The following is a 25,722-nucleotide window of genomic DNA, read 5'->3' on the forward strand; positions in this document are numbered from 1 at the left end:
TCAACACCCTTAGATGGGCCCAGGAAAGTCTCAGTGTGATGTGTGCTGCCCCCTGGTGGACAGGCTCAGGAATCCATCCGAAGGGAAATGGCAAATATCTTAGTTTTTCGGACAAACTATCCAACCCAAGGCACTGGCTACGAATTACGGACCCAGCCCTCAACCAGAAGCAAAGTGAGAGTGCAGATATGGGCACAAGGAAGAACGGAAGCCAAAAAATGGATCCCCACTTAATTTGCAGCAGGAGAACATGAAAGTGGGGAGCACAGGTCCCATCGGACATTTCTGAGCAGAGCACGTCTCCCACTGTGGCCAGAAGAACTAAACTCTGGCAAAGAGCTATGCCCCCACTGGTGGAGTTGTTGGGAAGCCCAAGGCTGCTTCTTCAGAAACTGAGAAGAACTTCTGGGCATCTCTTAAACCCACGTTTTCCTCCGTCCTGCCCTGTGGCACCCTGTCAGCACAACGTCCAAAGTCAGGGAGAAGAATCTGTGAAATGGCCACAAAGAGCAGCTCCCCAAATCTTCCGCTTCACAGGACCGGCTTCCCCTTCTTTTCAACATCCGTAAAAACAGCACTGAACCTGGTGTTGGCTAACCAGAGTGTACGTTTCCTTCCAACACAGATGGAAGACCATATGTGGGGCTGTTTTATCGGCCATCTGCTGTTTGCTGCATCAAAGCCTGCCAGGGGTGGGGCCCGCTCTGCTTATAGGAAGGGTGGGGCCTCGGCGGCCTCGGGGATTTGCCCCAAGGGTGCCCTGCAAAGGCTGGCCAGTGGACGCTGCATGGCAAAACCTCTCCTGTCACGCCCGGAGAGCGGATCACAGAGTCGGGCGCAGCCCTGGATTTGGGAGCATTTTTAATGGGTGAAGTGTGGAAGGAAGAACACAGTGATCTGGACGCTTGAGCGAGCCTACCCCCAAAGCACCCTGTCAGTTTCTCAGCGCCATCGATACTTCTGAGCCAGAGATGGGTCTTCCACTTGGACAGCAGCTGGACCCACCAGGGTGCCCCGGATTCCAGAAGGGCAGGCCGGCAGCGATGTGTTGGCCCCAAGGCAGGTCCAATCCCCCTTCTGGGCAACCTCAGGGAGCTTCTCTCCACCAGGACAAATCCCTCCAGGGAACACAACAGCTCGGCACGGTTCCTGGGGCTTGGGAGGGGCGCCCAGAGGAAGGGGCAGGCTGGCATTAATCCGTACTAGTGAAGAACGCCCCTCCCCAGGCCTTTGCGCCCACAGCAAAAGCTGCTGGCCAAGTCAAAGAGCCTCCTACCTCGGTGAGAAAGATGGCAAACTCGTCCGGGAGGATCCAGGAACGGGGGTAGAAGTTGTACTCCTCCGGGAAGAGCTCCTGCATTGTCCGCATGGCACGACTCAGGTTGACCTTCCGCACCATTTCGGTCATGCCTGATGGAGAGGGGAGGAAGCGTGAGCAAGGGCACTTCCCAGCTGAGACTACCCTGCCCAGGATGCCCAACCAGGTGCCTGGGACGACGGGACTGAAAGCCAAGACGCTCACGGGACACCAGAGAGGGGAAGGCTGAGTTACAGCCATTGAACGGGTCACGTCCAGGCCCTTCAACTCAGTCCCTGCGTTACAGTTGGAGAGTGGCTTTTTTGACCTTTGATTACCTGTTCCTGGCTGGCAACCTAGCATTTTATTTTATTTTTTTGCATTGTTTACCTGTTTGAGTATACGGTTTATAAACTGCCCAGAGAACCCCAGTTATTAAGCTGATTAACATCAGGATAAATTAAACATAGGGAAGCTTAAAAGGCACAGGCTTCCCCATCATGGAAGGAGCCTGCAGGCCCTGGCCATAATAATTGGGTACAAGGGACTGTTCCATTTTATTTCTCTGAAACTAGAATCCTAAACATACCTAACAAGGAGTAAACTTTCACAGCAGGATAAACTTCTAAGTATGCAAGGAGCTTGTTTGTGCCACCACAGGAGAAATGTGCATGGCTCAATTTATCACATATTGACCGGCCGGCGTGATTTTAAAAGACTCCCCTGCTTTTCATTAAAAGGACCCCTGAAGTAGGGCTTGGCTACTGCTGAAGACTCTCTTCCGAGCGTGAGAGGAGCAGCGGAGTGGTGCACGCTTTGCCGCCAGGAGGAAAACCAAACCTTGGAGTTTAATTACCCTTGGAAGGGGCTGCCTCTTTGCCAGTTTGATCCCAGGGAACATATTTTTATAGATCCTTGTATAGCACAATAAAGGGGAAGCAGGAACGGTGATGAGCCAGTAATGCAGTCCTTCCTTAGCTGGATTCAGGAAGAGATTAATGAGAAATAAGGGAGCTTTAAGAAGTTTAATGGCCCTGATATCAAGGAAAGGTTGTGTTAAATTCCTCCGCGCTTAAAAGAAAATTGCCCATTGGAGAAATCTCTTTCGGCAGAAGAAAAAGACAGAACTGCTTTGGCTGGTGCACTGAGGGACGCGTATTGTTTCCAGCAAGATCAAGAAGTGGGAAATGTTTATTAGCGGTACAGAGTCAATGATTTGGGCACGCCTTCTGTCCAGAAACGGTGTTCTAAGTTCACCCCATTAGAATATGCATCCACAAGAAGGATCAACCACCAAGAGATTTTAGGGAGGGGGGAACAATTCACCGGTGGACATTTAGAACACTAAAAAACATTTTCTCCCCCTCCCTGCTAGAAAATGACCAGCCCAGACATAACCCAACGCTTATGAACCTTGCAGAACTCAGAGAGGAAGTGGCAGCCGGCCTAGAGGGTCTCTCTGTGTGCTGTGAAACAGGATCATCCCGCGTCCAACTTTTCAGCAGACCGAGCCATGGCCCCCGCGCTCGTCATTTTTGCAAAGCCAACCCCAGTTCGCATCAAAGGTCAATTACCTGGAAATTTGTTGACCTGGCCAGAATAAATGGCATTGTCGTGAAACGAGACAGCGTGCCAGTAGATGTCGCAGGGCAAACGGCGACCAAATGGGAACTGGACACAGTGGAAGAGAGAAACACAAAAACGCAACTTAGCCAGAGTTCCCCACGCCCACAAACACCCCCTCTCTCTTTCACTTAGTATTTGGCAAAGATGGCACATAGGAAGAGGGAGATATTCTGCAAACATTCCTCGGGCGTTGCTCCTTTTTTTAAAAAAAAGGAATGAACAAGGAAAACGGAAAGCATCAAAAACCTCAGCTTCGTCAACAGCCGGCTACGGGAGAGAGAAAACAATTCATTAACGCACTAATTGAGCACGTGCGTGCGTTCATTCTCCCCTGCTTAATGGGGAAGGTGACACCCACAACCGCCAACAACAGCAACAGAGAAGGGGGATCTGCGACTCGCTGCCTGACGCCTTGAGACGGGGGTGGGTGGGGTGGGAAGCGAAGACGCCCAACGGGGAACCTATGAAAGGCCTGTTTGCAGGCAACCAAGCCGGCGACAGCCCAGCTCCCCCCATCCCTCCTTCTGCGCCACGCACACCTGGAATGCAATTCGGAGGCCTCCTCCCCCCAACCTGCTGCCTTCCACGTGTGTTCAACCTCGCCTTCCATCACTCCCAACCAGCATGGGAGTCGTAGTTCAACACACCTGGAGAACACCAGATTGGGGCAGGCTGCGAGAGAAAAACATCTGGCACAGGAGGAAGGAGGCCTGGAAGACAGATAAATCGGGAGAAGGGCTGTTTATTTTCAGCGGCGCAGCTCCACACAGGTTTACGAGCTCGTCCCATCTGCGTCTCCCAGACAGAGAACTGCCAGGATGCTAATATTCACACGTCCCGAAGTTCCGCAACCGAAAGAACGCAAAGAAAAAGTGTGCCGAAGCCGCCATTATAGGATGGGAAATGGAGACTGGGCAGCTGGGCTAGAAGGATGCCAGGAAGACAGATGCCTGCGCGCTTGCTGACCAGAACAGACAGGATACTTGTCCCCGAGCGCCCAGCCCCTTCCTCAAGGCCAACAGGACGGTCCCCACAACCAGCTCCTTAACTCTGGAATAAGCCCCAAGAAGGACTCTTCAAAGAAGCAGAAAGGGACAAGGGGCAGGCAGAGAAAAGCAACTGAATTGGCCTGTTTGTTTTCCACATCTTGGTTCCTGTTCTCCTTTATTTGGCAGCCTGACACAGAGGGAGTTTTTCTTCTTCCTTCAATGGGAAAAAGTCACGAGGCTGACCCGCAGGCAGCCAGGGAGACCCGGAGACTGATGGCTCAAGGCGCAGACAGCACCAGTCGCAGCCGTGTAACCGTGCAGCAGTAAATATATCAAAGCGGTCTGGAGGAAAACATGAGGACTAGATGCTTGAGCTTATAAAGAAACAGGGAAGCTGAAACCCTCACCATTTCCACGCACATGTAACGTTAGAGGAGTGTGTGATGCATAAAGTTGCCACAGCGAATGTGTAAATGAACGAGCACCCCGTTTCTAAAAGTAACACACCGGTTCAGCGCACGCTTCCTGCCACCTATGCTCACTGGCTTCCTTTGGAAAGGCAAGAGCCCCCTCTCCTGGCCACAGAGTTGCGAATCTATAGTTAACCAGTGGCCTTCAGAGCTAATTATATTAATTCCTTGATAACACCCTGCAAAGCAGGGTAGCGGATGAAGGTATCGTCTTGTTCCAAAAGCGATTGGTTTGGCGGACCTCTCAGAAGTGCCGTCCGCTCTGATTAGCACGGACGGCTAAGGTTCACACCTTCGCAAATGATTTTGGCAAGCCAATCAGTGACACCTCGCGTTAGCACAAAATCCCATTTTGGCCAGACTTACTCCTGCTCCCCTCTCCAACGTTACTGGAAGAGTTTTGGCTAGCAAGGGCTGAAATCCTTCACTTTCCCAGAAGCTGAAGAGATGCGAAGCACCCCCAGACCCTGATACACGATCATATTACAGCTCGATTTTCTGATTCTACCCCATCCCTTGATTTGCCTAAAGCGTTTAGGAAGTCTTGTGGTCCTAAAGAAGGTAGTGCTTAACTACAAGGCATATTTTTTTTTTTCTTGTGGGTCAGTTTGGGTGTTTCCTGGAAAGCCTGTGCAGATGGCTGTCACTCTGGAAGTCATCCTTTAAGGAGAGGCCAAAAGACAGGGTCAGGTTTTCTGGGGGGGGGCACCGAGCTGCTAAAGGAAGGAAGTGGCATCGCAAGGATGGTCAAGATCCCTTCATCCCAGAACGTGGGACAGAAAAAGATAGATTCCGCTGAAAGTTAGGGAGAAAATGGATTATCGGTGTGGGGAGGAGACTTCCGTCACTAGGTGGTGGCCAAGCAGAGAATGGCCAGCCGTCAGTCGGGATGGCTGGATTTGGGTTCCTGTCCTGAGCGCTTCGTGGCTCCAGGACCCCTTCTGGTTCTGGATCTGAAGCTCCATCCACCCCTGAGACTCACGGAACACTATCTGGGGTGCGGAGGAAGCAGGAAGACGGACCACAAGGTGACCGTGGAGCTGACCCAGAAGAGATCCGAGCAGCCTGAGGCCCAGCTACTGGGGCTTGACCAGCGGCGCCCTCATTTCCAGACGAACGGAAAAGGGTCCCGGCACTAAGCCCACCCAAGAGAGGCAACTGAGTGGGGGAGCCCAACCCGTGCGGGGATTCCTGCCACGGGTGGCTCTAGGTGATGGGCTCTGGGTGTGGCCAGAAGCCTGGGCAACCCCCCCCCCAGCAAAAGCAGCCACGGGAAAGCACCCTTCCCCTCCCCCCCACCCGTGCCTAGCCCTGTCTCCCAGTCCTGGCTGTCGACACCACAAAGGCCTTGCTGGCACCGCTCAGTGATGTCACAAACCGCTCTGTGGACGCTGAGAGAGAAGAGGAGATGGCAGCTGCAGCGCGGGGGGCGGCCCCCGAAGACTCCCCAAAGCAGGCCCTCCGGACGCGCCGGGCGGCCCCTCCCACCAAAGCCGAGCCAGCGCGGCCCCTGGCTCCAGGGTCCGACAGAACGGCCCGGCCGGCCCCCGCAGCGCCGCCGCCGCCGCGGCTGCCTGCCGGCCTCCCTTCCGCAGCCTGCCTCCCTCCGCCGGGCGCCGGGAGGGGGTCCCCGAGAGGCGCGGGGTCCCCGAGGCACGCGCGCGGCCCGCGCTCCGCCCCTCCCGCGGCCGGCGCGCCTACCTCCTTCCAGCGCAGCTCGCGCAGGCTGAGCTTGAGCGCCTCCAGCGAGGTGCGCGCCTTGGAGCTGTCCACCGTGACCGGGCGCGCGGTGCGCCGGGCGCGCGGGCGGGGGCGCGGGGGCGCGGCGGGCGCGACCCCGCCGCCCGGGCCCTTCCTCTCGCGCGGCGGCTGCTGCGCGGCCCCGCCGTCTCGCCACCCGGCCCGGCCCCGCGGCGCGGCTGGAGCGCTCGGCCCTCTCCCTAGCGACGCCGCCGCCGCCAACGCCCCGGCCCCGGCCCCGGCCCCGACTCTCCGGTGGGCGCGGGCGGCGCCTCCGATTGCAGCTTGGACTGAAGGCGGCGGCGGCGGCTCCATCCGGCCGGCGGCGGCTCCTCCTCCTCCTCCGGCCGCTGTGCTCCCGCCGCCACCGGGCGCCGGCAGGGACTGAGCATGCTCCCCGGAGCTGCCCCGCGCCCCGGCCGGCGTCGCCCTTGGTTGCCCGGACGAGGCAGACGCGCCGCACCGCGCCGCGCGCTACCCGCGCGCCCCTCTTTGGCTCCGAGGGCGAGGCGCGGGAGCCCGGAGCCCGGAGCCCGCCCTCGCCTTCGGAAGCCGGCCCGGCTGCGGCTCCCGGAAGGGCCTCGCCGCCAGCCCAGCGGCCCTGCAAAGCCGGTCGCTAGGCCCTACGGCCGGAGGGGGGACCCCCGGCCCACCTTTAACATGGGGCGGGGCGAGGGCAGAGGAGCTCCGTGGAGGGGATGCCAGGAGAGGGGGGGCCTTCTCCGTCTCGCCCCTTTGGACAGCCCGCCCTGCTGCCTGGCCGCGGCTGGAGGGCCGCTATCTAGAAAAACTGGCCGCTCTCCGGGTGCTCTGAGGAGGGGGCTGCCCCTTCCCCTTTCCCCACAACGTTCGGGGGCGATTAAGCTGGGAGGAGGCCTGGCCCCAACCATCCAGCTTGTTTCATGAGAAGGAGGGATTTTGAACCTGGTTCTCCAAGGCGTCCTGCGCGTCAGACGCCTCTTACGCATCTCCGCTCTTGGATTAGCAATATCAGAAGGTCAGAGGAGCAACGCGAGGATTCTACTTCTTTCAAAGAAGGATCTCTCTCCATGCTTCAAACAGCTATGATGTCCCCTTCTCTTTAGCCTTCAAGCCGGGAGGACAAGCCTGCACCTTGGGACAGGGCCAGCTTGCAACATGCTTGGCAAGAGGTCAACAGCCATCTTCCCACTGCATTCGAGCGCCTCTCACATCTGGGCCTTGGGCCAGTCACTCTCGCACTGATCCGCCTCAGAGCTCTTCCGCAGACAAAAAGGGTGGGTGTGGGGGGGACATCCTCAAGCTTCCCCATGCACGCACCCGCAAGGTAGAAATGCAATTAAAAAATAAAGATGCCCCCAACACCGGCTTGAATTGTCCATCAGGCCTGGAAACAGATCCAGCCAAGAACAGGAGCCAGAAGACCTGCAGGGGGTGCTGCTACTAACAGCAAAATGCGTCCTTCCCCACCCTCCCTCCCTCGAATAATTAACAAGGAAGATAAAACCGGAACCAGGAAAGCCCTCCATGGCCAGAAGAAGTAGGGCATTGTGTTTGCTGGGAAACGGAAACCGGTTTGAGGGAGGGCAGAACAAAGAGCCGTGTTCACCCAACGGCACTTCAGCAGGTCGGTTCAAGAGTTAACAGCTGCGTTTGCACAACAAGCTTGATTGGTGGTAACTGTGCAAATTCAGTAAGTGGGTTAATTCGGTAACCAGGTTAATTGTGTCATGCAAAGGCTACCCCTGGTAGTTTTTGATGTTAAGTGCCTGCATTGTATTGGGATAAGTGCTATTTTATGCTCCGTGATCTCTTCCCCAGGCTATCAAAGTAATGTTTTTTTCCCTTTGCTTTTCAGTAGTTAAGTAACTTAGAAATCTCCCCAATACACCTCAGCTGGGCGGATTAGAACTCGGGTGACTAACCCTATGAGCATGGGCACCCTGAGAGAGCTCATCCTTAGATTGGGCGCTCATCTGCAAGTGTCAGCAGACACTTCCCTCAAAGGAGGGGTCCACAAAAAGATGGGAGGGGGGCAGGTGGGCGGACAGGCCTGGGTGTCAGTCTCTTCCTTCCCAGGCCAGACTGGACTACCCGGGCAGCCCCCTCACACACCACCAGGTCCTTGAGGATTTGCATCTGGGCCTCCTGCTCCTACACAGGGGGAGGAAGTCACCACGCCTCTGTGAAAACCCATAAGCCCTGAGGGGGCCATAGGGCAGCAGAGCAGAAAGCGCTGGAGTTGCACAACTTTCCTTCATGGAGAAATCATCTCCTTCGAGACATGTTTCGACAAAGCTGCTGTTTCCCCTGCAGAGGGTCACCACAAACCTGCATACCCCATGGCCTGCCAGTCACGGGCCATGGCTTGCCGGGAGCAGACCTCCGGGCCTCACCCACCTGTGGTGCCAGGGGACCAGTGAAAACAAGCAGCTGCTGATTGCTGGCCGAGCCCAGCTGGGGATCTGCATTCACCCAGGCAGATCCCCAGCTGAGCAGGAGAGCCGAGAGAAGGAAACTTACTTTGCTGCATGCCTGAATCTTGCCTGTATAAGATTGTGCAGGCCACATTATGGCTTAGCCCCGTTTGCAAAGACAGCTCATGTTTGGGTTCACCCGTTCCTGTCACTGGCTCGTACAAAGAAACCACAACTGGCTTCATTTGCACAATACACTCAAAGCCTATCCCATGATGGCTTGCTCTGCTGGGTGACCAGGGCACCCTCTCCGGTTTCCTGAGGGCAACCCGATGGGTGCAGGAAAGAGGCAGGGCATGGCAGCGTCTCTCTGCCTCGTCCATTTTGGCCGGGTCCTCAAAGGCCAAATTTAGTTTAGCATCTGGAGAAACATAAACAGTATGGGATGTACTTTAAATTATAGGGCGTTTCCTAGGTAGGTTTTGCAGACTCGCTAGAGTCCAACCATTTAAGCAAAAATGTTTTGAGTGGAAGACATCTGTCCGGCAAAGACAGCCTTCACATCCAAGGCCTAAAACAAAAAGCAGGAAACGTTTCCACACAAAACTGGGTGGGATGTGCCTTGGCTCCACCAGGAGTGACCTACAAGGGAGGCACAAAGACTGGCTGTTTCTAGCAGGGCAGGGTTGCGAGTCTTCATTGCAGGGGCATTTTTCATTTCCAAGGACTCTCGGAAGGAACACGGGAGTTAACAAATTAAGAGAGTAACAATGTGCAATAGGGTTGAATCTCGGCGCCTGGGGGTTGAGGTTCATGACATAATCAACCACAGAGTGACAAACAGCCTTGATGGATGTGCAATCCCAGCTCATGAGATCAGTTGTGTATTACACAAAACAAGCTTCTGGGGTTAACAGGGGACCCTAGCTAAGGGGGCTCTATGAACACAACCGAGGAAAGCAATTTGTGAGAGGATCAGCTCTGAGGCCCCGACATGGGGGGCGGGGGGCGGGGGGGCGGTTTTGACTTGTAAACCAAATCCAGCCCCAAACCGGAAAACGCCTCCCCTCCGAAAGAGCCTGCAACTCTCGCACTGCTTCAGAAAGGTTTCACTGAAAAAAACCTTGGCACGAACAGGCAAAAGGAAGGGGCAGGAAAGGGGTCCGGTTTGCCCTGCTTGGGCCCTGAAGGGCGCAGCCCCCGAAAGGTCACCGGGGAGGCGGACTGACGCCCTGCACGGCCCCCCTCTGGCCCGCCCTGAGCCCCCCACCCGGTGCCTCGCGGGTCGGGCGACCCCGCTCGGCTGGTACCTTGGACAGCGCCGCGCCCTCCGCCTCAGCCGCCAACACGCGCGGGCGGGCGGGCACACCTCGGAGCGCAGACCCACCGGCTTTTCCCGGGAGCCGGGAGGCGCCCGCCTCTTCCCTTTCCCGGCACGCTCCGCCCCGACGTGGCGCATCACACGGGCGGCAGCCGGGAGGAGCCTCGGCTCGCTGGCTCGCCCTGCGCTCCCGGCCGGCCGAGCGCAGCGCTCCTCGCAGAGTCCGCGGCTGCCGGGGCTCGAGGGCGCGCGGGGTGGGCAGGGCGGACGGGCGGGCGTCGGGCGGCGATGCGCTGGCGCCGCGCGCCCCCTCGGGAGCCTCGGCCGCCGCCGCCGCAAGATGCCCGGGAAGCTCAAGAACCGCTACAACCTGGTGGACGACGCGGGCGACGCGCGGGTGCCGCTGCACAACGAGGAAGCCTTCCAGCACGGCATCCACTTCCAGGCCAAGGTGAGCGCGCGGGGACCGGGACGGGAGCGCATCCCCCGCTGGGCAGGAGAGGGGCCGTGGCGCCCGGGAGCCTCTTTGCAGCGCCCCGCGCCCGGGCCCGCGCCCTGGCTTCCAGCCGGCGGGCTTCCGGAAGCCCCTGGACCGCCCCGCCGGTTCCCACCGAAGCCGGTGGGGAGCTGCTCTCGCTTAGCTCCGGCCGCCCCGGCCAGAACCCGCGGAGGACATGAACCCCCGGCAGCCGCGGCCAAAGAAGGGACGTTTTTCAGGCCGCCTTAAGCCCCGGCACTCAGCTGGACCCGCCTGCGGGCAGAGAGCCGGCCGGCTGCATCTGGAAGAAGCCGGGGAGGGGCTGGGCAGTCCAAGCAGAAGGGGCAGAGTCGCTTGCTCCTGTAGCTCATTGCTCCATTAGGGTCTCCCGATGCCCAGAAAAGGCACAGAAGTTTCCTCCGGAGTAGCTAAACAGAGGTTGAAACAGAGCCTCCCTCTGCAGCCACAGTCTACCCTCTGGGCATCAGGTGCTGAAGTGAAAAATATCTAGCAGCGGGTTCGTCCTGAGCTCTTCTTACAACAAAGCTTCCATGCGTGGGTGTGGCCCACCCCCTGCATGAGTACAGCCAACGCATGGGTCAGGTTGAAAAACATGCCAAACTGTGCCTGTTTGCCCTGTTCCTCCCATCCTGATCTTACCATTCCCATGAGGACGCTGGATAAGCGGTCAACCCAGGCCCATCTCCACACTTCTGGAATGGGACTTAGAGGGCAAAGACCTGGTCAAGAATCCAGCGGCTTTGCAGTCAATGTTTATCCGGCTTCCGTGGGGTAGAGCCAAGAAAGTTTTGGGACGAGGAAGGGGGCAGAAGAATCAAATGGCCCCACAACGCTTGCTTGATCTGATCTTGCATAAACTGGTTTGTCCTGTTGGGTGCTTTTTAAACCACTACTTTAATATCCTTAGATTTCAGAGTTTAAGTGAGTTGGACATTTTCCCACAGAATTAATTAGGAGCCTAAATGGGAAGGGAAGCCACCCCCTCCCCCTCTTAGCTTGCAAACTCTTTCACCAACTGTGCTATTTGGATCTGGACGCTTGGCTTCAGGTTCTCCTTGGCTGAAAGGATGCGGAGGCTTCCTGTTGACACAGAACTGTTCATCACCCAGAATGGAAAGGGAGCGGATTCTCTGAGGCACTTTTGATGAAAAAGGGTCCACTGCACACATCGCAGAGTCTATATCTGTATCCAGGGCGACACTGACAAAACGGGTGGGAAATGCTCCCCTAACCAGCAGCATTTAGAGACCAGCTTTGCAGAAGGCCGAAATACAGCTTTGGCTGATTTCAGCCTTATCCCCGCCGGCATTGGCACCCAGCGGTGTCAGTACTGCACTGGGTCGGAAAGGGCACGTTTTGGGATCTCTGAGATCTCCTCCGGGGGTGGAATTACGGTGGCCAACTGGCTACTCAGAAGCGCCTGCATTGTGGCCTGTGTTTCTCCGGCCTTGTGAAGACTTCCGGGCAACGCTGGAGGATCCTTTGGGAGGTGCGGAGTTGAACCCTGTTGCCAGCTGGTCATTCTTTCTGTGTTGCCCTGATTGAATATTCCTGGGTACATGAGCAGGGACAAAAGCTGAAGCAGACTGCTTTGTGCAAAGACCATTTTAAATCTCGGTAGGCTGGACCGCTATTGTGAAGAAGACCTAGCTGTGCTCTTGGCCTTCCTTCCATGAAGGCGCCCAAGTCTTTGCTAAACGAGGAGAAGAGGTGACTGTAGTGGCCATTTTGCAGGGTGGGGTGTGTGCGTGTGCGTGATGCTTCAAATGCCAAGCCCAGCCTTTCCCTCTCCTCACTTTCCGGGCTGTGCCAAGGTAACTCCTTTTTTGCAAAAACACACAGTGCTCTTGAATGCTGGGAATCTCACTCGCTCTCCCTGCCTTTGTTCCCGACCAAAAGAAAAGCCACTAATTTCTCAGGAGGGAAGATGCCAAGGACGGCCTGTAAGAAGCACTACAGATGGGAAGGGGTGACTGAGCAGAACATCACCAAAGATGTGTGAATGAGGTCCCCGTTTTAAGGCTTCGAGGAGATAAAAATACATTTGGTTAGCGCTCAGGAAGTGAAGAAAAGAAAAAAAAACACGTTCCCTGGCACACAGGCCTTTTGGTCTTTAATTAGAACCATTTGAAGGGAGAGCATTTAAAAATAGTGTTCGAACAATGCTTTATTAGCAACGTGGCTTGCATGCTTCAATTATTACTTGTTTACATCTGGATGCATTCAGCCCTTGCTAGTTGTCTCAAACTTGGAATGAACTGCCCATTTCTTCTAGTTTTTAGATAGTTGCCTCCTTTGATTCTGTCCTCATCCTGGTTTGCCAGCCAGGGACCTGTTTGCTTCAGCACAGCTGAAGTCTGAGCATTTGCCAGTTTCTGAGTTTGTCCTTCATGTGGTGTTCCCCAGATATGCTGGACTACAATATCTATCAATGGCCAGGCTGCTGGAAATAACTGGAGTCCAGCTCTTCTGAAGGACACCGGATTTAGGCCCTCACCCACAGGTGAGAAGCCCTGATGTGCAGACCAGTGAGCGACCGGGCAAAGGAAGGAAGAGGCTAGGGCTAGGCTTCCATATCGGACAGGAGATAACCTTCACGTTCAACCCATCAAGGATTGCACCAACTCAGCACAAGGGAGAAGATGGGCTTCTTGGTTCAGGGGCTCACTTTTGGAAGACTCTCCTGATTGGCATTTGTCAAACTTGGAAGGAAAATAAAGACAGGCATATTGTCTATGCGGTAGCTCTTGGACACATCGCATGTTGCCATTTTACACGGATTGCTTTACTTGACTTTGCTTGTATTTTTAGTGGCTAGACTCCCCCTTTTACCTCCAAGTCCCACTGAACTTGTCACTGGAATGGGCTGCCTTCATGTTAAACAATTAACTGGGTTAAATGTCCTTGAGTTGACACCCTTGGATGAAAGAGCGGGCTGAAGTTGGGAGTTTGGCTTCAAATCCTTTAGGGATAGTCAACCATGATTTTTGCAAACAATGCACTATCTTCTGCACATAGGAACTGTCCCTGGCCCCTGAAATTGTGCCTTAATTTTCTGACATGGAGCAGAATTGCACCGTTTATTCCAGGTCTGATGAATGAAATCGGAAGGGTGATGCTGTGGTTAACCTGCCTTGAATAAGACTGTGTAATCACAGAAGGTGAAGGGTGATTGTTCTTATAATCTGTTAGCAGCTCCAGGATCAAGGGATGGCGGGTGGGTCTGCAACAGCCCTCCCAGCAGCCACGTTACATGTGCGACTTCTAAATGAATTGTGTATTGTCCATTCTGGCCTCTTCTGCACTTCTCCCCAAGGGGTCCCCTCTAAGCCTTGGCGACAGGGGTAGAAAGTAAACCAACAGGGGTTGGATAAACAGGACCTTTGAATTCCGCTGCTTTGAGCCACACGTAGCACCCCCTGCCAGACAAAACTGCCAGGGGATTGGAACGAGCCTGCCCAAATGCCCAGACATCTGGCAGATCCTGAGGGGAAGAGAGGGGCATCAGGTCAGCCAGAGCTCCACATGGGCACCGAAGCTCCTTCCTGCGATTTGGCATTGAGGTAAACAGCATCAGACTCTGAACTGGGTTGCCCCTTCCCTCTCTCTTTCTTCCACTAGTACATTGGTAGTTTGGATGTGCCAAGACCCAACAGCCGTATGGAGATTGTGGCAGCCATGAGAAGGATCCGGGTGAGTCAATACAGACGCCATCTCTGCCTTTCCTTCCTTGCTCCTTCTCTGCGCTCCTCTCCCCAGCCCACCCCCAAGGCCCACGGAAGCATTTTCTCCTGGGGTTGAAATGGGAGATGGGGAGGAAGACAAGATGTTCTCTTGTTCCCAGCTCCCACTTCGAAAATACCACCCCCGCCTTCCTTTCCTACAAGCAGCCATGCCACCAGAAGGCTGCTTGGCAAGGGCCCTGCTGCTTTCGCTCCTGAGCCCACGGTCCGCCTCTCTTCCAGAACGGAAGGAAGGCTGGTCCAAGGAAATTGAGCCAGGAGCCGATGAATGTGGCTGGAGGAGGAGAGTGCCTTCAACGGGCAATTCTGCCCTAAGTTTCAAGGGTGTTTTTCCTTCATTTCCTCCTCGGGCTCTCGTGGGTGGTGGGAACCAGGGCGGGTGGGCTGGGGAGGATAGCACCACCTGTTCTGAGCAGAGTTGCTAAAGAAGGCCACAGCGCGCACACTTGCTCTGTGGACATGGGCAGGCAGACCAGCATGTGTTTGAAGCTAAGGTGTGGCCCACGTTGGAGGTGGATGTGGGAAAAGAGTTGAGAGACAGGCAGACCACTGAAAGTTCAGGGAGAAACTGCTTCAGCGTCCTCCTTTAGCTGGCTGCACGCCTACTCTGCATCTCACCTCCGGTCAGGGCTTGGACTCCAGTAACTAAAGAACCACAAGAATTCCAACCTTGCAATCCAACCCACCGGGAGGGCATCAGGTTGGGGAAAACTGGGGTAGAGGGACCACAGCCGACTCCCTGTAAGGCAGACTCATGCACCAGCATCCTTCTGCTCCCTCATGATCTCTGTCCCGCTTCTGAACACTGTGCCGCTCGCCTTCCAAGACTTAACAAGGTGGATCCTTGCATCCTTGCATTTTTCAGGCCAATGGAACGGAATAGGGCTGGCTGATGTTGGCCTTTCAAACAAATACCCAACAGCGCAGCAACCAATTCTGAAAAGTTCTTCATTTGGTGCCTAAGGTGCCGTGCCAGCTTCTTTGGAGAGATCGTTCCAAGGAAGATGCACTCTTGCAGACCCACAGCCCCCTTGCCTCACTTGTCAGGACGTGCGGAGGAGGACCACAGATGATGATCTCAGGCCAAGGCTCTTCTTATCCTGTGAATGTACTGGAGGCATCTGCCTGGCCATTCTTGCAGACAGAATGTGACCTATGAGTCTTGCACCCGCGCCTCCTTCGCTTATTCATTCATCACCTTTTGGTTGAGCCCGAGAACAGATTTTTCATCACACAGAGAGGGAAATCAAGAGCCTTCCTCTCTCCTCCTCTTGTACATTCAGTGGGGAATAATCTGTTTTGCCATAAGAAATGCTTGAGGGAAGAAAGGGAACGCCAACCATAATCCAATATGGATGCCACACAGGTGCTGATCCACAGAAATCAACGATTCAGTCTGGGGTGGGTGGGGGAACAGAACAGACCCAAATGACGGGTGAGAAAAATTTAACCAGACCCCCATCACCGTTCTTACAACGCGGCAGGGGATGTCGCGACACAATTCCCGCGGTCCACCACAAAGGACAAATACAGCCTCAACTGCCTTAAAAAACCAGGATGTCAATGTACTTAGGTGGCTGGACGGTTGATGGCACCAATTCCTTGGATGCGCCCTCTGCACTGCCCAAGTTCAGCCAAATAAATCCATGGATTTTTCCTTTGAGTAAACTCTTTTGCAAATAGAATTTGCAAGGGGGGGGGAGGAATTCATGTCAGGCTTAACGTTTTCTGTTGTGCAGATGCCCTACCACCCCCACAAAGGAAAATTGGGAAGTCTCCAAAGCGGAGATCAAAGGCAAGGCGGTGGTTTTCTGGGTGAAATGGTCCCTTAGAGAACAAACCAGGAGAAAGGGAGAGCGAGACTCGAGATGGGTGGGTGGGTGGGTGAAGGGATCGAGCAGAATGCAAATGTGGCGGATCAGATCTGGTTATGCCGGGCTGCGCTGTCATTGAAGCAAAGCTAAGCCTGAATTTGAATGTATTTATTTTTAAACTGCAAGGCCTCCCTTCGGATTATGATTAGCTGCTGGAGCTGTAGACCTTTCTGAGCTGAAATTCATCCTCCTTCTCCCCACAATCCCCAAAGCTGCCTTTCCTGACTTGTCAGCGATAGCGATTCTGTTCTTACTCCACTGGAATATTAAGCAGAGCAGCGAGACCCGTTCTTGAAGCATCTGGGCACCTTTGCCCACAGAGCTTTTCATCTCGTATTTCCTGACGTGCTGCTCGCCGCCGCCGCCCGCCCTCCGTATTGCGTCCTTGGACTCCCCCCTCCGGCACGGCCTTTTCCCGCACTTCCACCTTCAGTGGTACAAGCCTGCCATTCTGGCTTTTGCCAACACAAAGGTCTGGCTACCGAGAAACAAGGCTGAAGGGGACCTCTAAGAAGCTTTTTGTTTCTTAGGTAAGAGGCAGAGCGGGCACTGCAGCGTTCGGTGCAGTCCGGTTTTCCACATGCCCAACCATGAAACGGCTCGAAAGACAAAGACATGAAAAGCAGAAAGCCAGGGGCTGCTAAAATCAATATGACGACTTTGAAGTAGGGCTGCGCAAGTGTAGAGCAACAGCAGATGTGTCTTGTGGCCCTAACTGAGGCACTGGAAGCCCCCACCCCAATCGGGAGCAGAGGAAGACCTGCAGCCCGCCTGCCAGACTCCCCCCACTTAAAACCTTTCCTTCCTCACACAGCACAAGAGCTCCCGGTGCCTTCAATTTATAGATTTGTTTATTTTGTACTTCGGGGTAATGTTTTTCTTCTCCCTTGTAGCAATAAAAATAAATAGTTTTAGAAAGGAAAAAAGAAGTAAAACCCCCGAACAGTGGCTTTTTGCTTAGGCCGGACGGTTTCTGCTGGCCAGGACGCTTCTCCCAGGGAACTGAAATAGGAATCTGGGTACGGCTGATGTCTGGAACCGCAAACCTCTTTTCATTCTCCCCTCCACGCTTCTGTACCTTGTGATCTCCCAGCCCAAATTCTACAACTCTAAGGGCAATTCCAAACAGCCTCCTCAAGGAAACTTTTCTGGGGTTAGCCCCAGGGTGGGGGGGGGGCAAGCTGGGCTGCCCCCCTCCGCCTCGGCTGCTGTACGGTCTGCCAGACAGCATTTGAGATTTTTGATCCCAGAAACAAGGATATTTTTAGCCCAGATTGAAAGGAGCTCTCTTTACCTGCAGTATCCGACTGATGAATCAAACGTGCCCAGCAGAGGACGAGCAAGGACTTTGCGAGGGCACACGTGGGCATGCCGAACGAGAAAGGAACTCCGTGGCCTGAATGCTGGCTGCTGGCTTCGCCCACGGTTGTTCGGTGTTGGCTTAGCTGCTGCTGATCGCTGCAACTGCTGGCCCTGGGCGATAATCTGCAGATCAAGCAGCAGCCCGCCTGATTTCCCAGTGTGAACTCGGAAATCTCAGGAGCGCCATGCGTCCCCCTTCCCTCCCTCCCTCTGGCACAGAAGGTGAAGCAAAAGCAGTTCACCACAAAAGCCGGTGGGCTTAGCCGTGGGAGCTGCGTCTTGGGCCAGAGCAGAACTAAAAGTGCCTCTGAGGAAGTACAAAGTGCAGCCCCACCTCTATCAACAAGCAGCACACATCCCGGATGGAAATGCAATCAGGCGATGCCCATCAAATACCCCTAGACCCCAGGACAGAATTAATCTGCCCCAAACAACCATTTTATTGCCAAATGCTTTCATTTTGGAACCAAGGAGAGATCAAGATGGAACGCCTTCGCTCTTTCACATACACTCACAGCTATCTTTTAAAAATGGGGGGGGGGGGAGGACAAAAATGCATGCTCTCCATCTCATTTGGAGGGCATTTTAAGGGATAAAATCAGCACTCTTCTCCCCCCCCCGCCCAATACACTGAGTTTCCACTTTCCTTCCAATGGGACTGAATGCAAGCAACTTTTGAGGGCCCGGGAACAACGGAGCTGAGATGAAAAGGATCCTACAAAGGATCCAGCCTCTCAGCCTGGAGAGAGGGAAGCCAGCCAGAAGCAAGGCGCTGAGCTCCTTGCAAGTAACCCCCATCAAGGGCAGAGCAAGAAAGGAGGACTAAGGCTGAAGGGGTCACGAGTACCAAGGCGTTGTGGCCATCATTGTCTTCCTCCACAGTATGAATTCAAGGCCAAGAACGTGAAGAAGAGGAAAGTCAACATTGTCGTCTCGGTTGACGGGGTGAAGGTGCTGCTGCGGAAGAAGCAGAAGGTGGGTGGCCGTGGCCTTGTGGATGCCAAAATGAAGCATGACAAGAACCGGGTGGGGGCTGAGCCCAAAAGCAATCAAGGCTGCTGGGGTGGAAAGGGTGAATTTAACTGGAACAGCTGTCCCAAGGGTTCTTCAGGCAACAATTCAAATATAGGTCCTCTACCTATATCGTTTATTAATTTACACACGTCTCCCTTGGCAGAAGGAAATGCATGCCCAGAGTTTACTCTCGCTGCTTCGCTCCTCCCAAGTCCCTGGCCAGGTGTCTCTTGCTCCCTCCAGCTACTGGAGAATGCGGGGTGCTGCATGGTTGCTAAACCCAAAGTAACTGGCACTGCTAACTCCATCTCTGCTCTTAATCTTATTTGCAGAGAAAGGAATGGACCTGGGATGAGGGTAAAATGATGGTGATGCACGACCCCGTCTACAGGTGAGTTGCTGGGAATAAGTCACGCCTTCTTGTCCCTCCGTACCCATCACGGTTCCTGAGTGCCCTCTGACCTCCCCCATTTGCCCCGGGTAAGAACTTCTGTATCAGAGAGAGGAGGGGGCTTTCCTCCAACCATTGGCGGCCTATGATCCAAGATAGAAGAGATTTCTGCTTTCATCCTGGGGCAGCTGGATTGACCTTCTGTTTTGCCTCCTAAACCAAGACGAAGCACAGCTGAGTTCTCAAAGCATGTTGTGTATGTTATCCCCCAGAATTGCCAGAGAATAAGGAATGATTCTCTGCAAGTGCTTCTGAATGTGTGGAGCAAGGAAGAGGTGAGGCTTCTCTTCAGACGACCTGGTACACGGCGCTCAGTTTACCTCTCTCTCTGATTCCACCTTCCTTTAGAATCTTCTACGTCTCCCACGACTCGCAAGATCTCAAGATCTTCAGTTACATCGCCAGGGACAGCACCAACAATTCCTTCCGCTGCAATGTGTTCAAGTCCAAGAAGAAGGCAAGCGAAGCTGGGGAAAGCTCGGCTACCCCGGGCTTCACGGTGGCTCCTGCTAACGCAGTATCTTCCCGCAGACCCAGGCGATGCGCGTGGTACGGACGGTGGGCCAAGCGTTCGAAGTGTGCCACAAGCTCAGTCTGCAGCACGCCCTCCAGAACGCAGATGGCCAGGCAGATGGGGCCAGCAACAATTCTGCGGATGATTCTCAGCTAGAAGGTGAGAGGCTGAGAGGGACCTCCAGGGAGCCCGAAGTGGCTTTTCTGAATCGTAAATCTGGAGAAGGTAAGGTGACTCAGCTCACAGTCTTGTGCTTCCTAAAAGAGGGTGATTTGAGATGGGAAAATAAATTCTCCCAGGCAACTCCTGCAGCAGACAAAAAAGCAAATTCAGGCTCTGCCCCCAAATGGCCGCGCGATGCCCTTGGATCCATTCAAAAATTAAATTGCCTGCCGCAGATAAGACTCGTCCAAGGTGGACTTGTCTAGGTGAGTGATAGATAAGCAGTCCAGCCCTGAGAGGCCACCGTTCTGCAGAGCTCCACAATAACGCAGCCCAAGTCTGGGCTGTTCCAGACTTCCCCTCCTCTTCCATAGGCTGGGAAGGGGTTTCAACTCATAAATCAGGCTGAACACAAGACCCCTGTCGAGGCGATCCTCTTCCGAGTTGCCGAATGCCAGAATCACCAGCTGGGTCTTATTTTTTCTGCCTCTGCGGTGTCCCCTGAAGGTCTCCAGCCGGTGGAACCGTCCTTGGCTGACAGAGAGAATACCCTGGCCATCTCGGGAGGGGCGTGCCTGCCCGACTGCGGCGTCTGCGAGCTGCCTTTCTCCGTGCCTGACCTGGGGGACCTGAAAACTGGGCTCAGCCCGACGGCCAGGGACAGCCAGGTGGGTGACGGCTAAAGTTCTCCCTTTGGAGACGGTCGTGAGAAGATGGGAAATGAAACAGGAGAGGCGGAGATGCGACTCCCTCTGGATCCGTGTGGCTTACTGGGGAGGGAAAAAGGAGCAGCCCCCGGTTTCTGGCTGACCGCTCCCTTTTGGGCTGCAGGAAAATGAGAACAGCTGTCTTCGGCCCTCCTCTGCCCAGCCGCTAGGCAGCACCGGGAGCCCCGGTTCCTCTGCCTCGGCCACCCCGCTCGCCTCCCAGCACTGCCTCCAGCTGCTCCAGCATCAGCTCTTCCAGCAGCAGCAGCAGACGCAGGTGGCCATTGCACAGGTAACCCCTCTCTGTCCAGGGTGGAAACTTCCCATGCCTGCCCTTTCCGCTGGCAAGCCTCTGGCTCTCAGTTACCACCACAACCCAGAATCTTGCCCCTGGTCCCCCCGGAGAGGGCTGCTGGCAGTCCACAAGGCCAACCTGCGGGACTCCTTGCCACAATGGTTCCATGAGAGCAGCCGGTCCAACTGGGGCCCCCAGGTGTCAGACCGGAACTGGCTGGTGACAATGCAGAGGGGCTTGTAGGGTTGAGTGTCCTGGCGTGGAAATTGTGGCCGATAGTAAGTTCCATCTCTTCTAAACTGCAAAGAGAGCTCCAGCTGCCATCCCCAAAAAGGGGCCCTCCAGAGGCGATGGCGCTGCAGCTCCAGCCAGCGTGCCTGATGGAAGATCCGTGATTAGAGGCTGAGCCCCTCTGGGCATCCTGCGCTGGGGGCAACAAGGAGATCCCTGCCACACCAAGTGCCGGCCTCTTCCTCTTCCCACAGGTGCAACTGCTGGAAGACCAGCTGTCGGCCGAGACCACCGCCCGCGTGGAGGCCCAGGCTCGGGTCCGCCAACTGCTCCTGACTAACCGCGATCTCCTCCAACATGTCTCCTTGCTGGTGAGGCAACTGAAGGAGCTGGAGATCAAGGTGCAGCCGCGACGTCCAGGTGAGCAAGAGATCCGTGCAGCCTGCCCCCCGCCGTCTGCTCTTCGGGAGCAAGAGAACGGAGGGGCTCGGGACGTGGAAGGGAGGAAGAAGGGGGGAGCGGAGGTGCAAGGAAAGGAGCCGCCGGAGAGCATTTCTAAGGGAGCGCTGCCCTTGCCAGAAAGAAGCCCAGCCGCTCCAGAGGAGTGCCTTCTTACAATATGGCACAAAACCTGCCAGCTTCCAGGGTGTCGCTGAACCACGTCTTCCCCCTCCTTATCCCCAGTTGACCGTTCACTGCAGAACTTGAACTTGGACCACCCGCTGTCCCTCAGCCTGAAGGACCACTGCAGCCTGGAAATCAATTTGTCTTCCACCTCGACACCAGCCAGCATAGCGGGCAGCCCCATGACGCATCTCGCCCTGTATGAATCCCACCAGAACATGGCCAGCTTGGAGAAGGGCGGTGGACTGTCCAGCAGGCTAGAGAACGAAGAACAGCTGGTGGTTCTGGAAGGGCCCGACGGCCTCCGCAGCGTCGAGGGATCCGAGGCGGACGAATGCGGCGGGCCCAACGGAGGCACGCAGCCAACATGCAGCGGCCCAGATGCACCGGTGCAGAGGGAAAGGTAAGGAACCCAGGTGTGGTGCTTTTGCTCTGGGCTGACCCGACCAAGCTGCGAGTCTCTGCCATCGCTTTGGCTTTTACGTCCAGCCACACAGATGGTTGCTTCCTTCTCAGGCTGAGGTTCCACACGGCATGTGCACGCCCGACCTCACATAGCTAGCCAGCCGGCCTTGGCTCTTACCCTGTTCCCATCCTCATTTGACAGATTGCAGCTGTTCATTCCCAAGCTGAATCCACCTCCACCCACCCTGCGGAGGAGATCGAGTAAGACCATCTCTCCTTGCTCGGAGACGGAGAAGGTTGGAGCAGCTGCCAGAGCCTATCCAGAACCCTCCATGCTCGGTAGCGCTGGCATCTTCTCTAGGTCTGAGTCTGACGCCAGGACAGCTAGTGGCCGTGCCAAAACCCAAAGCCGGGAGGGTATTGGGCAGGACGCAGAGGCACGTTCGCCGGTGGAAGACCCAAGGGAAGCAGCTGAGAACTTGAACGTCACACAGCCCTTCTTGGCCATCAATGAAACCTGTTTGCGTATCAGCCTGTCTGAGGATGAGCTTGACAAGAATGGGACCTGTGCGGCTCTTGCATAAAGCGCTTCAAGGACAGACTGTTGTTTGAATGCTCTGTTGATACAGGACAGAAATCCTGAAATGGGTCCACGAAAGTAACGCTGCACAAAAGCAGAAGCTGGGAACTGAAACCGCTGTCTCCGGATGAAGGCAACTTGGAGGCTCTGAAGTCTTCCAGCCAGAAGAGGGCATCTTCCTCCAAGCACCACCTGAACGCGCCGAAGAAGTAACACCCAACTTCTTGGTGTGGTTGGCTGGTTTGCAAACTGTGATACCATCGTAAGAAGTGAATGTCCATCAGGAAAACATCCTCACCACCTTCACTCCCTCCTGGAGAGGACCTCAGCCCCAACTGCTGAACAAATGGCCCTGCCGGAGATTGCTCCCAAGGCTTGAACAAGTCCATGATCTTTCAGGGGCAATGGGGCCAGAACAGCTAATTGCAGGTGGCCTGGATAATGGAAGACGTGGGAGGTTCCACCGTTCAGCCAACAAAGGTCAACATCTAAGAGCTGAGAGAAAGTTACTGCTAGTTTAGCAATGATTTCCAGCTGCCTCCATGGAGTTCAGGGGAGACATGCAGATGACTGCTGCTCTCCAGAGGTCTGTATGACAGAAGCCAGCCTCCTCCTGCCTGAGTTTTGAGCCGAGGGGGACACCCCAATGCCAGGATTCCCGAGCCGAGGAAGCCGGGTGCCCCCCGAAGCCTCTTCCCTCCCTGTCTCCTTCACACAGCTCAACGTCTGTAGTTCTACTGGAGGAGATGGGAGTGAGTTATTCAGGAAAAGAGCTGGTGCTTATTAAAAAAAAAAAGGTTTCTTGGGTCCTAGGAAAAAGATTCTACCGATGTGCAGGAATTTGGCCCAAGCAGTCAGAATCTGAGATGCTTGCATCTGGGGTAAAGGCCACCTGGGGCTAGTACAGGCTGTAACAGCTCCCCCCCCTCAGAAGCCCCTTCATTACCCGTGGGGATAAACACCTACCAGCAAGGAGCTGTATGAAAATGTCTTAAGGGTTCAAACTCAGTGCGTGGAACAGGACAGGAGTTGCAAACGGAGATGCTGCTATTGCGGACTCGCACTACAGGCACCAGGCTCACGCGGAGCAAAACAGAATGACCACTGCATTGCTGTGGGTGACGGCCACAAAAAGAGGGCAGAGTCCAGAGCAAGTTGTCGAAGAGGACAAGGGGAGGGGAGGGCCCTTAAAGGATCAGAAATGAGGTCTTTGTGGTAAGACATGCACGAAAGGAGCTGCTCCATCTGAAGACTCCAGAGGGATGGAACTGTGTGAATCGTTGCAATGCAGAAAGGGAGTGTGTGAAAGAGGGAGAAAGAGAGAGAGAGACCAGGAAGGAAGGATGTCTTAGAAGACACACTATGACTGCGCTCTGTGCCAAGCGATCGCCAACCAGGGGACAAGATGGCAGCTTCAGAACAGACAACTGAGGCTGCCAACCTCCAAAAGTAAACCGCTCTCGCTCCTGTGCTTGTGGGACGGGCTGAAATTTTCTGGAGCTGCTGCATCACACTGAGACCAGCCCCAAGGCACGCTGTAGTTTCAGGGGTGCGGACCATCCCACGGCAAGCCTGGGAAACTCCTGGCTGCGCTGGACCACCCAGCAGGGTCCCCCCTTCCCCCCAGGGAAAAACAAGGCCTTAACTTCTGAATCAGAAGCCAGCTATCAGACTTCTCTGTGTTCCTCGCCTCTCCAGCTGCTTTCACTTTCCCCAAAAGGGAGAAAAGGCAGAAAAATGCGGGGAGTGTTTGGAAGCGACCCTCACGGCCATTTTAAAAAAAAAAAGAGTTGGTGTGCAATAATGCACCATTTGCAATGTTAGCGTGTGGATTGAGGAATGGCGTGGCTGCCCCGCTGTCAGGGGCCACTGCAGCACCCACCGCTGATGCCAGACTCACAGCCCCCTTCTCCACGGGGAACATTTCAGGAGCACAGACGAGACGCGCCTTGGCTCAGGCACCAAAATGCCGCCTGAATCTTTTCCAAGGCCCAGTTAGAGCCGGATTCTCTTGCTACAGGTGGCTGTACAAAACCTACTGCAAGAAAAGCAAGTTGTAGCTGGGGAGGAGAAAACGGTGTGCGTGAGAGTAGTTTGGGTGACCCGCCAGTATTTCCCAAGCATATTCTGCAACTGTTATCGAAGAGTTTAACGGAAAGAGAGAGATTAAAGGTTGAATCTATGATGTAAAGTGCTCGTGGTTCCAGGATGATAAATGTAAATCAGAGATTCATTTCTCCTTCCTTTCTTGGCTCTGTGTTTTGGGGAGGGGGGAGGGCCTGGTTTCATGTGCTTTCAACATGCCTTTGAGTCAAATGGCAGTTTAAGTCCCTTGTCGATATAATTTAATTCTAGCACTCTCTCTCTGATAAGGGCTGCTTTCCTTGCAGATAATCATCTTCCCACCCCAACGCACACAGACACACACACACACACACACACACACACAACCTTTTGACATCCTGCTCTGTTGTAAGCATTGCCCGGGCAATCTGTCTCAAGAGACCTTTAAAGAAGATTCCTGCATGCAGCTGGGCAGACGGCACATTCTCAGCTTCAGCTCATGCGACTGAATTCCGTTGCAAAGAAGATTTTGTAAGACCAGTCGAGAAACAACTGAACCGATCGTGCAGCATTGGGTGGGAGCAAAAATGCCCTCTCTCACCACGAAAGGAAAACTCAAGAACCATTATGTAGCTTGCCAAAGGAACTCACTTCTCCCCCTGCTCCGTTTAGCCCAGCCGCCTCCTGCCTTCTGTTGGCATCAAGTCAGCCCTAACGCCGATTCCGTACGTTCCCCGCCTTGGGGGCTTTAGCCCAAATGTCCCACTTTCACCAGCAATTCACAAGCTGGACCTGGCACGTTGGCTAGCAACAGGGGGGGCTTCATGGATCAGTTCACCTCTTTCTTGGGGGAGGGGGAGGCAAAAAGAGAAATCAATATCAAACTCCAGGAGGAATATATATGAAAGGCAACGTTTTCGGACAATTCTCCCCTCAATAAAACCCTGGGAATGAAGTCTAAAGCCAGCCCGGGAATGTCCCGTTGTTTCCTAAAACAGAAAGCTTTGGACCGGATCTGCACCCTCTTTTCAACACCCAGGAGAGGCCTGATCCACCCACGCGCTATGCTTTGGGGGCCCTCTCTTAGAATCAGGCCTCTGGTCTTCAGTAGCATCGGGCAGGCTATTTCCAGCCCTCCCAGAGAAGCCTTCTGCACTTCTCTGGTGGGTGGCAAATGACATCACTGGAAATCTGGCAGGTTTTGCAAACCCGAAAGTCCAGCACCCTTCCCCACTGGCAAATTTCCTAGCAGAATTAAGAAGACAGAAGGGATGCCTCAGCAGGCCTTCCTGCTCTACAAATATCCACAGAGCACACGCGTGTCACCACTGGACTATGCACCTCCCTGCAAACAGGAA

The 25,722-nt window shown here is 54.8% G+C and overlaps 2 protein-coding genes across 5 annotated transcripts in view; one reads left to right on the forward strand and one right to left on the reverse strand.

The window, feature by feature from the left end:
* Nucleotides 1-10,093, reverse strand: part of TTLL11 (tubulin tyrosine ligase like 11) — a 31,563-nt gene extending 21,470 nt beyond the window's left edge. The window contains exons 1-3 of one of the 4 annotated variants that reach the window (XM_088146829.1): nt 9,906-10,093; nt 2,872-2,968; nt 1,277-1,410 (exon numbers count right to left, since the gene is read on the reverse strand). In XM_088146829.1, coding sequence (XP_088002955.1) covers nt 1,277-1,410; nt 2,872-2,968; nt 9,906-9,977 — 303 coding nt within the window. In that variant the 5' untranslated portion in view covers nt 9,978-10,093. Of the gene's footprint in view, nt 1-1,276; nt 1,411-2,871; nt 2,969-6,083; nt 6,763-9,828; nt 9,846-9,905 lie in introns of those variants that run through there. The other 3 variants (XM_025175072.2, XM_088146828.1, XM_088146827.1) reach the window with 3 other exon arrangements.
* LOC103060489 (carboxyl-terminal PDZ ligand of neuronal nitric oxide synthase protein-like) lies at nt 9,990-24,523 on the forward strand. The gene is made up of 11 exons (XM_088146830.1): nt 9,990-10,290; nt 13,960-14,031; nt 18,200-18,292; nt 18,664-18,722; nt 19,131-19,239; nt 19,314-19,455; nt 19,966-20,126; nt 20,290-20,457; nt 20,946-21,111; nt 21,376-21,718; nt 21,923-24,523. Exons 1-11 carry the CDS (start codon nt 10,180-10,182, stop codon nt 22,302-22,304), a joined length of 1,806 nt encoding a protein of 601 aa, XP_088002956.1. The 5' UTR covers nt 9,990-10,179; the 3' UTR covers nt 22,305-24,523.
* Nucleotides 24,524-25,722: the final 1,199 nt, after the last annotated feature.

Source organism: Python bivittatus, unplaced genomic scaffold (assembly GCF_059951505.1).
Source record: "Python bivittatus isolate LINGU-HERP-01145 unplaced genomic scaffold, Pbiv_v1 ctg000160_np1212, whole genome shotgun sequence".
Taxonomy (NCBI): domain Eukaryota; kingdom Metazoa; phylum Chordata; class Lepidosauria; order Squamata; family Pythonidae; genus Python; species Python bivittatus.

What these genes read in the sequence shown, in the direction of transcription:
- LOC103060489 (XM_088146830.1), top strand. Translation starts at nt 10,180, where the DNA reads ATGCCCGGGAAGCTCAAGAACCGCTACAACCTGGTGGACGACGCGGGC. An exon ending in CGCAGGTGGCCATTGCACAG is followed by an intron (nt 20,458 to 20,945) that starts GTAACCCCTCTC and finishes CTCTTCCCACAG; the next exon opens with GTGCAACTGCTGGAAGACCA. An exon ending in GGTGCAGCCGCGACGTCCAG is followed by an intron (nt 21,112 to 21,375) that starts GTGAGCAAGAGA and finishes CCTTATCCCCAG; the next exon opens with TTGACCGTTCACTGCAGAAC.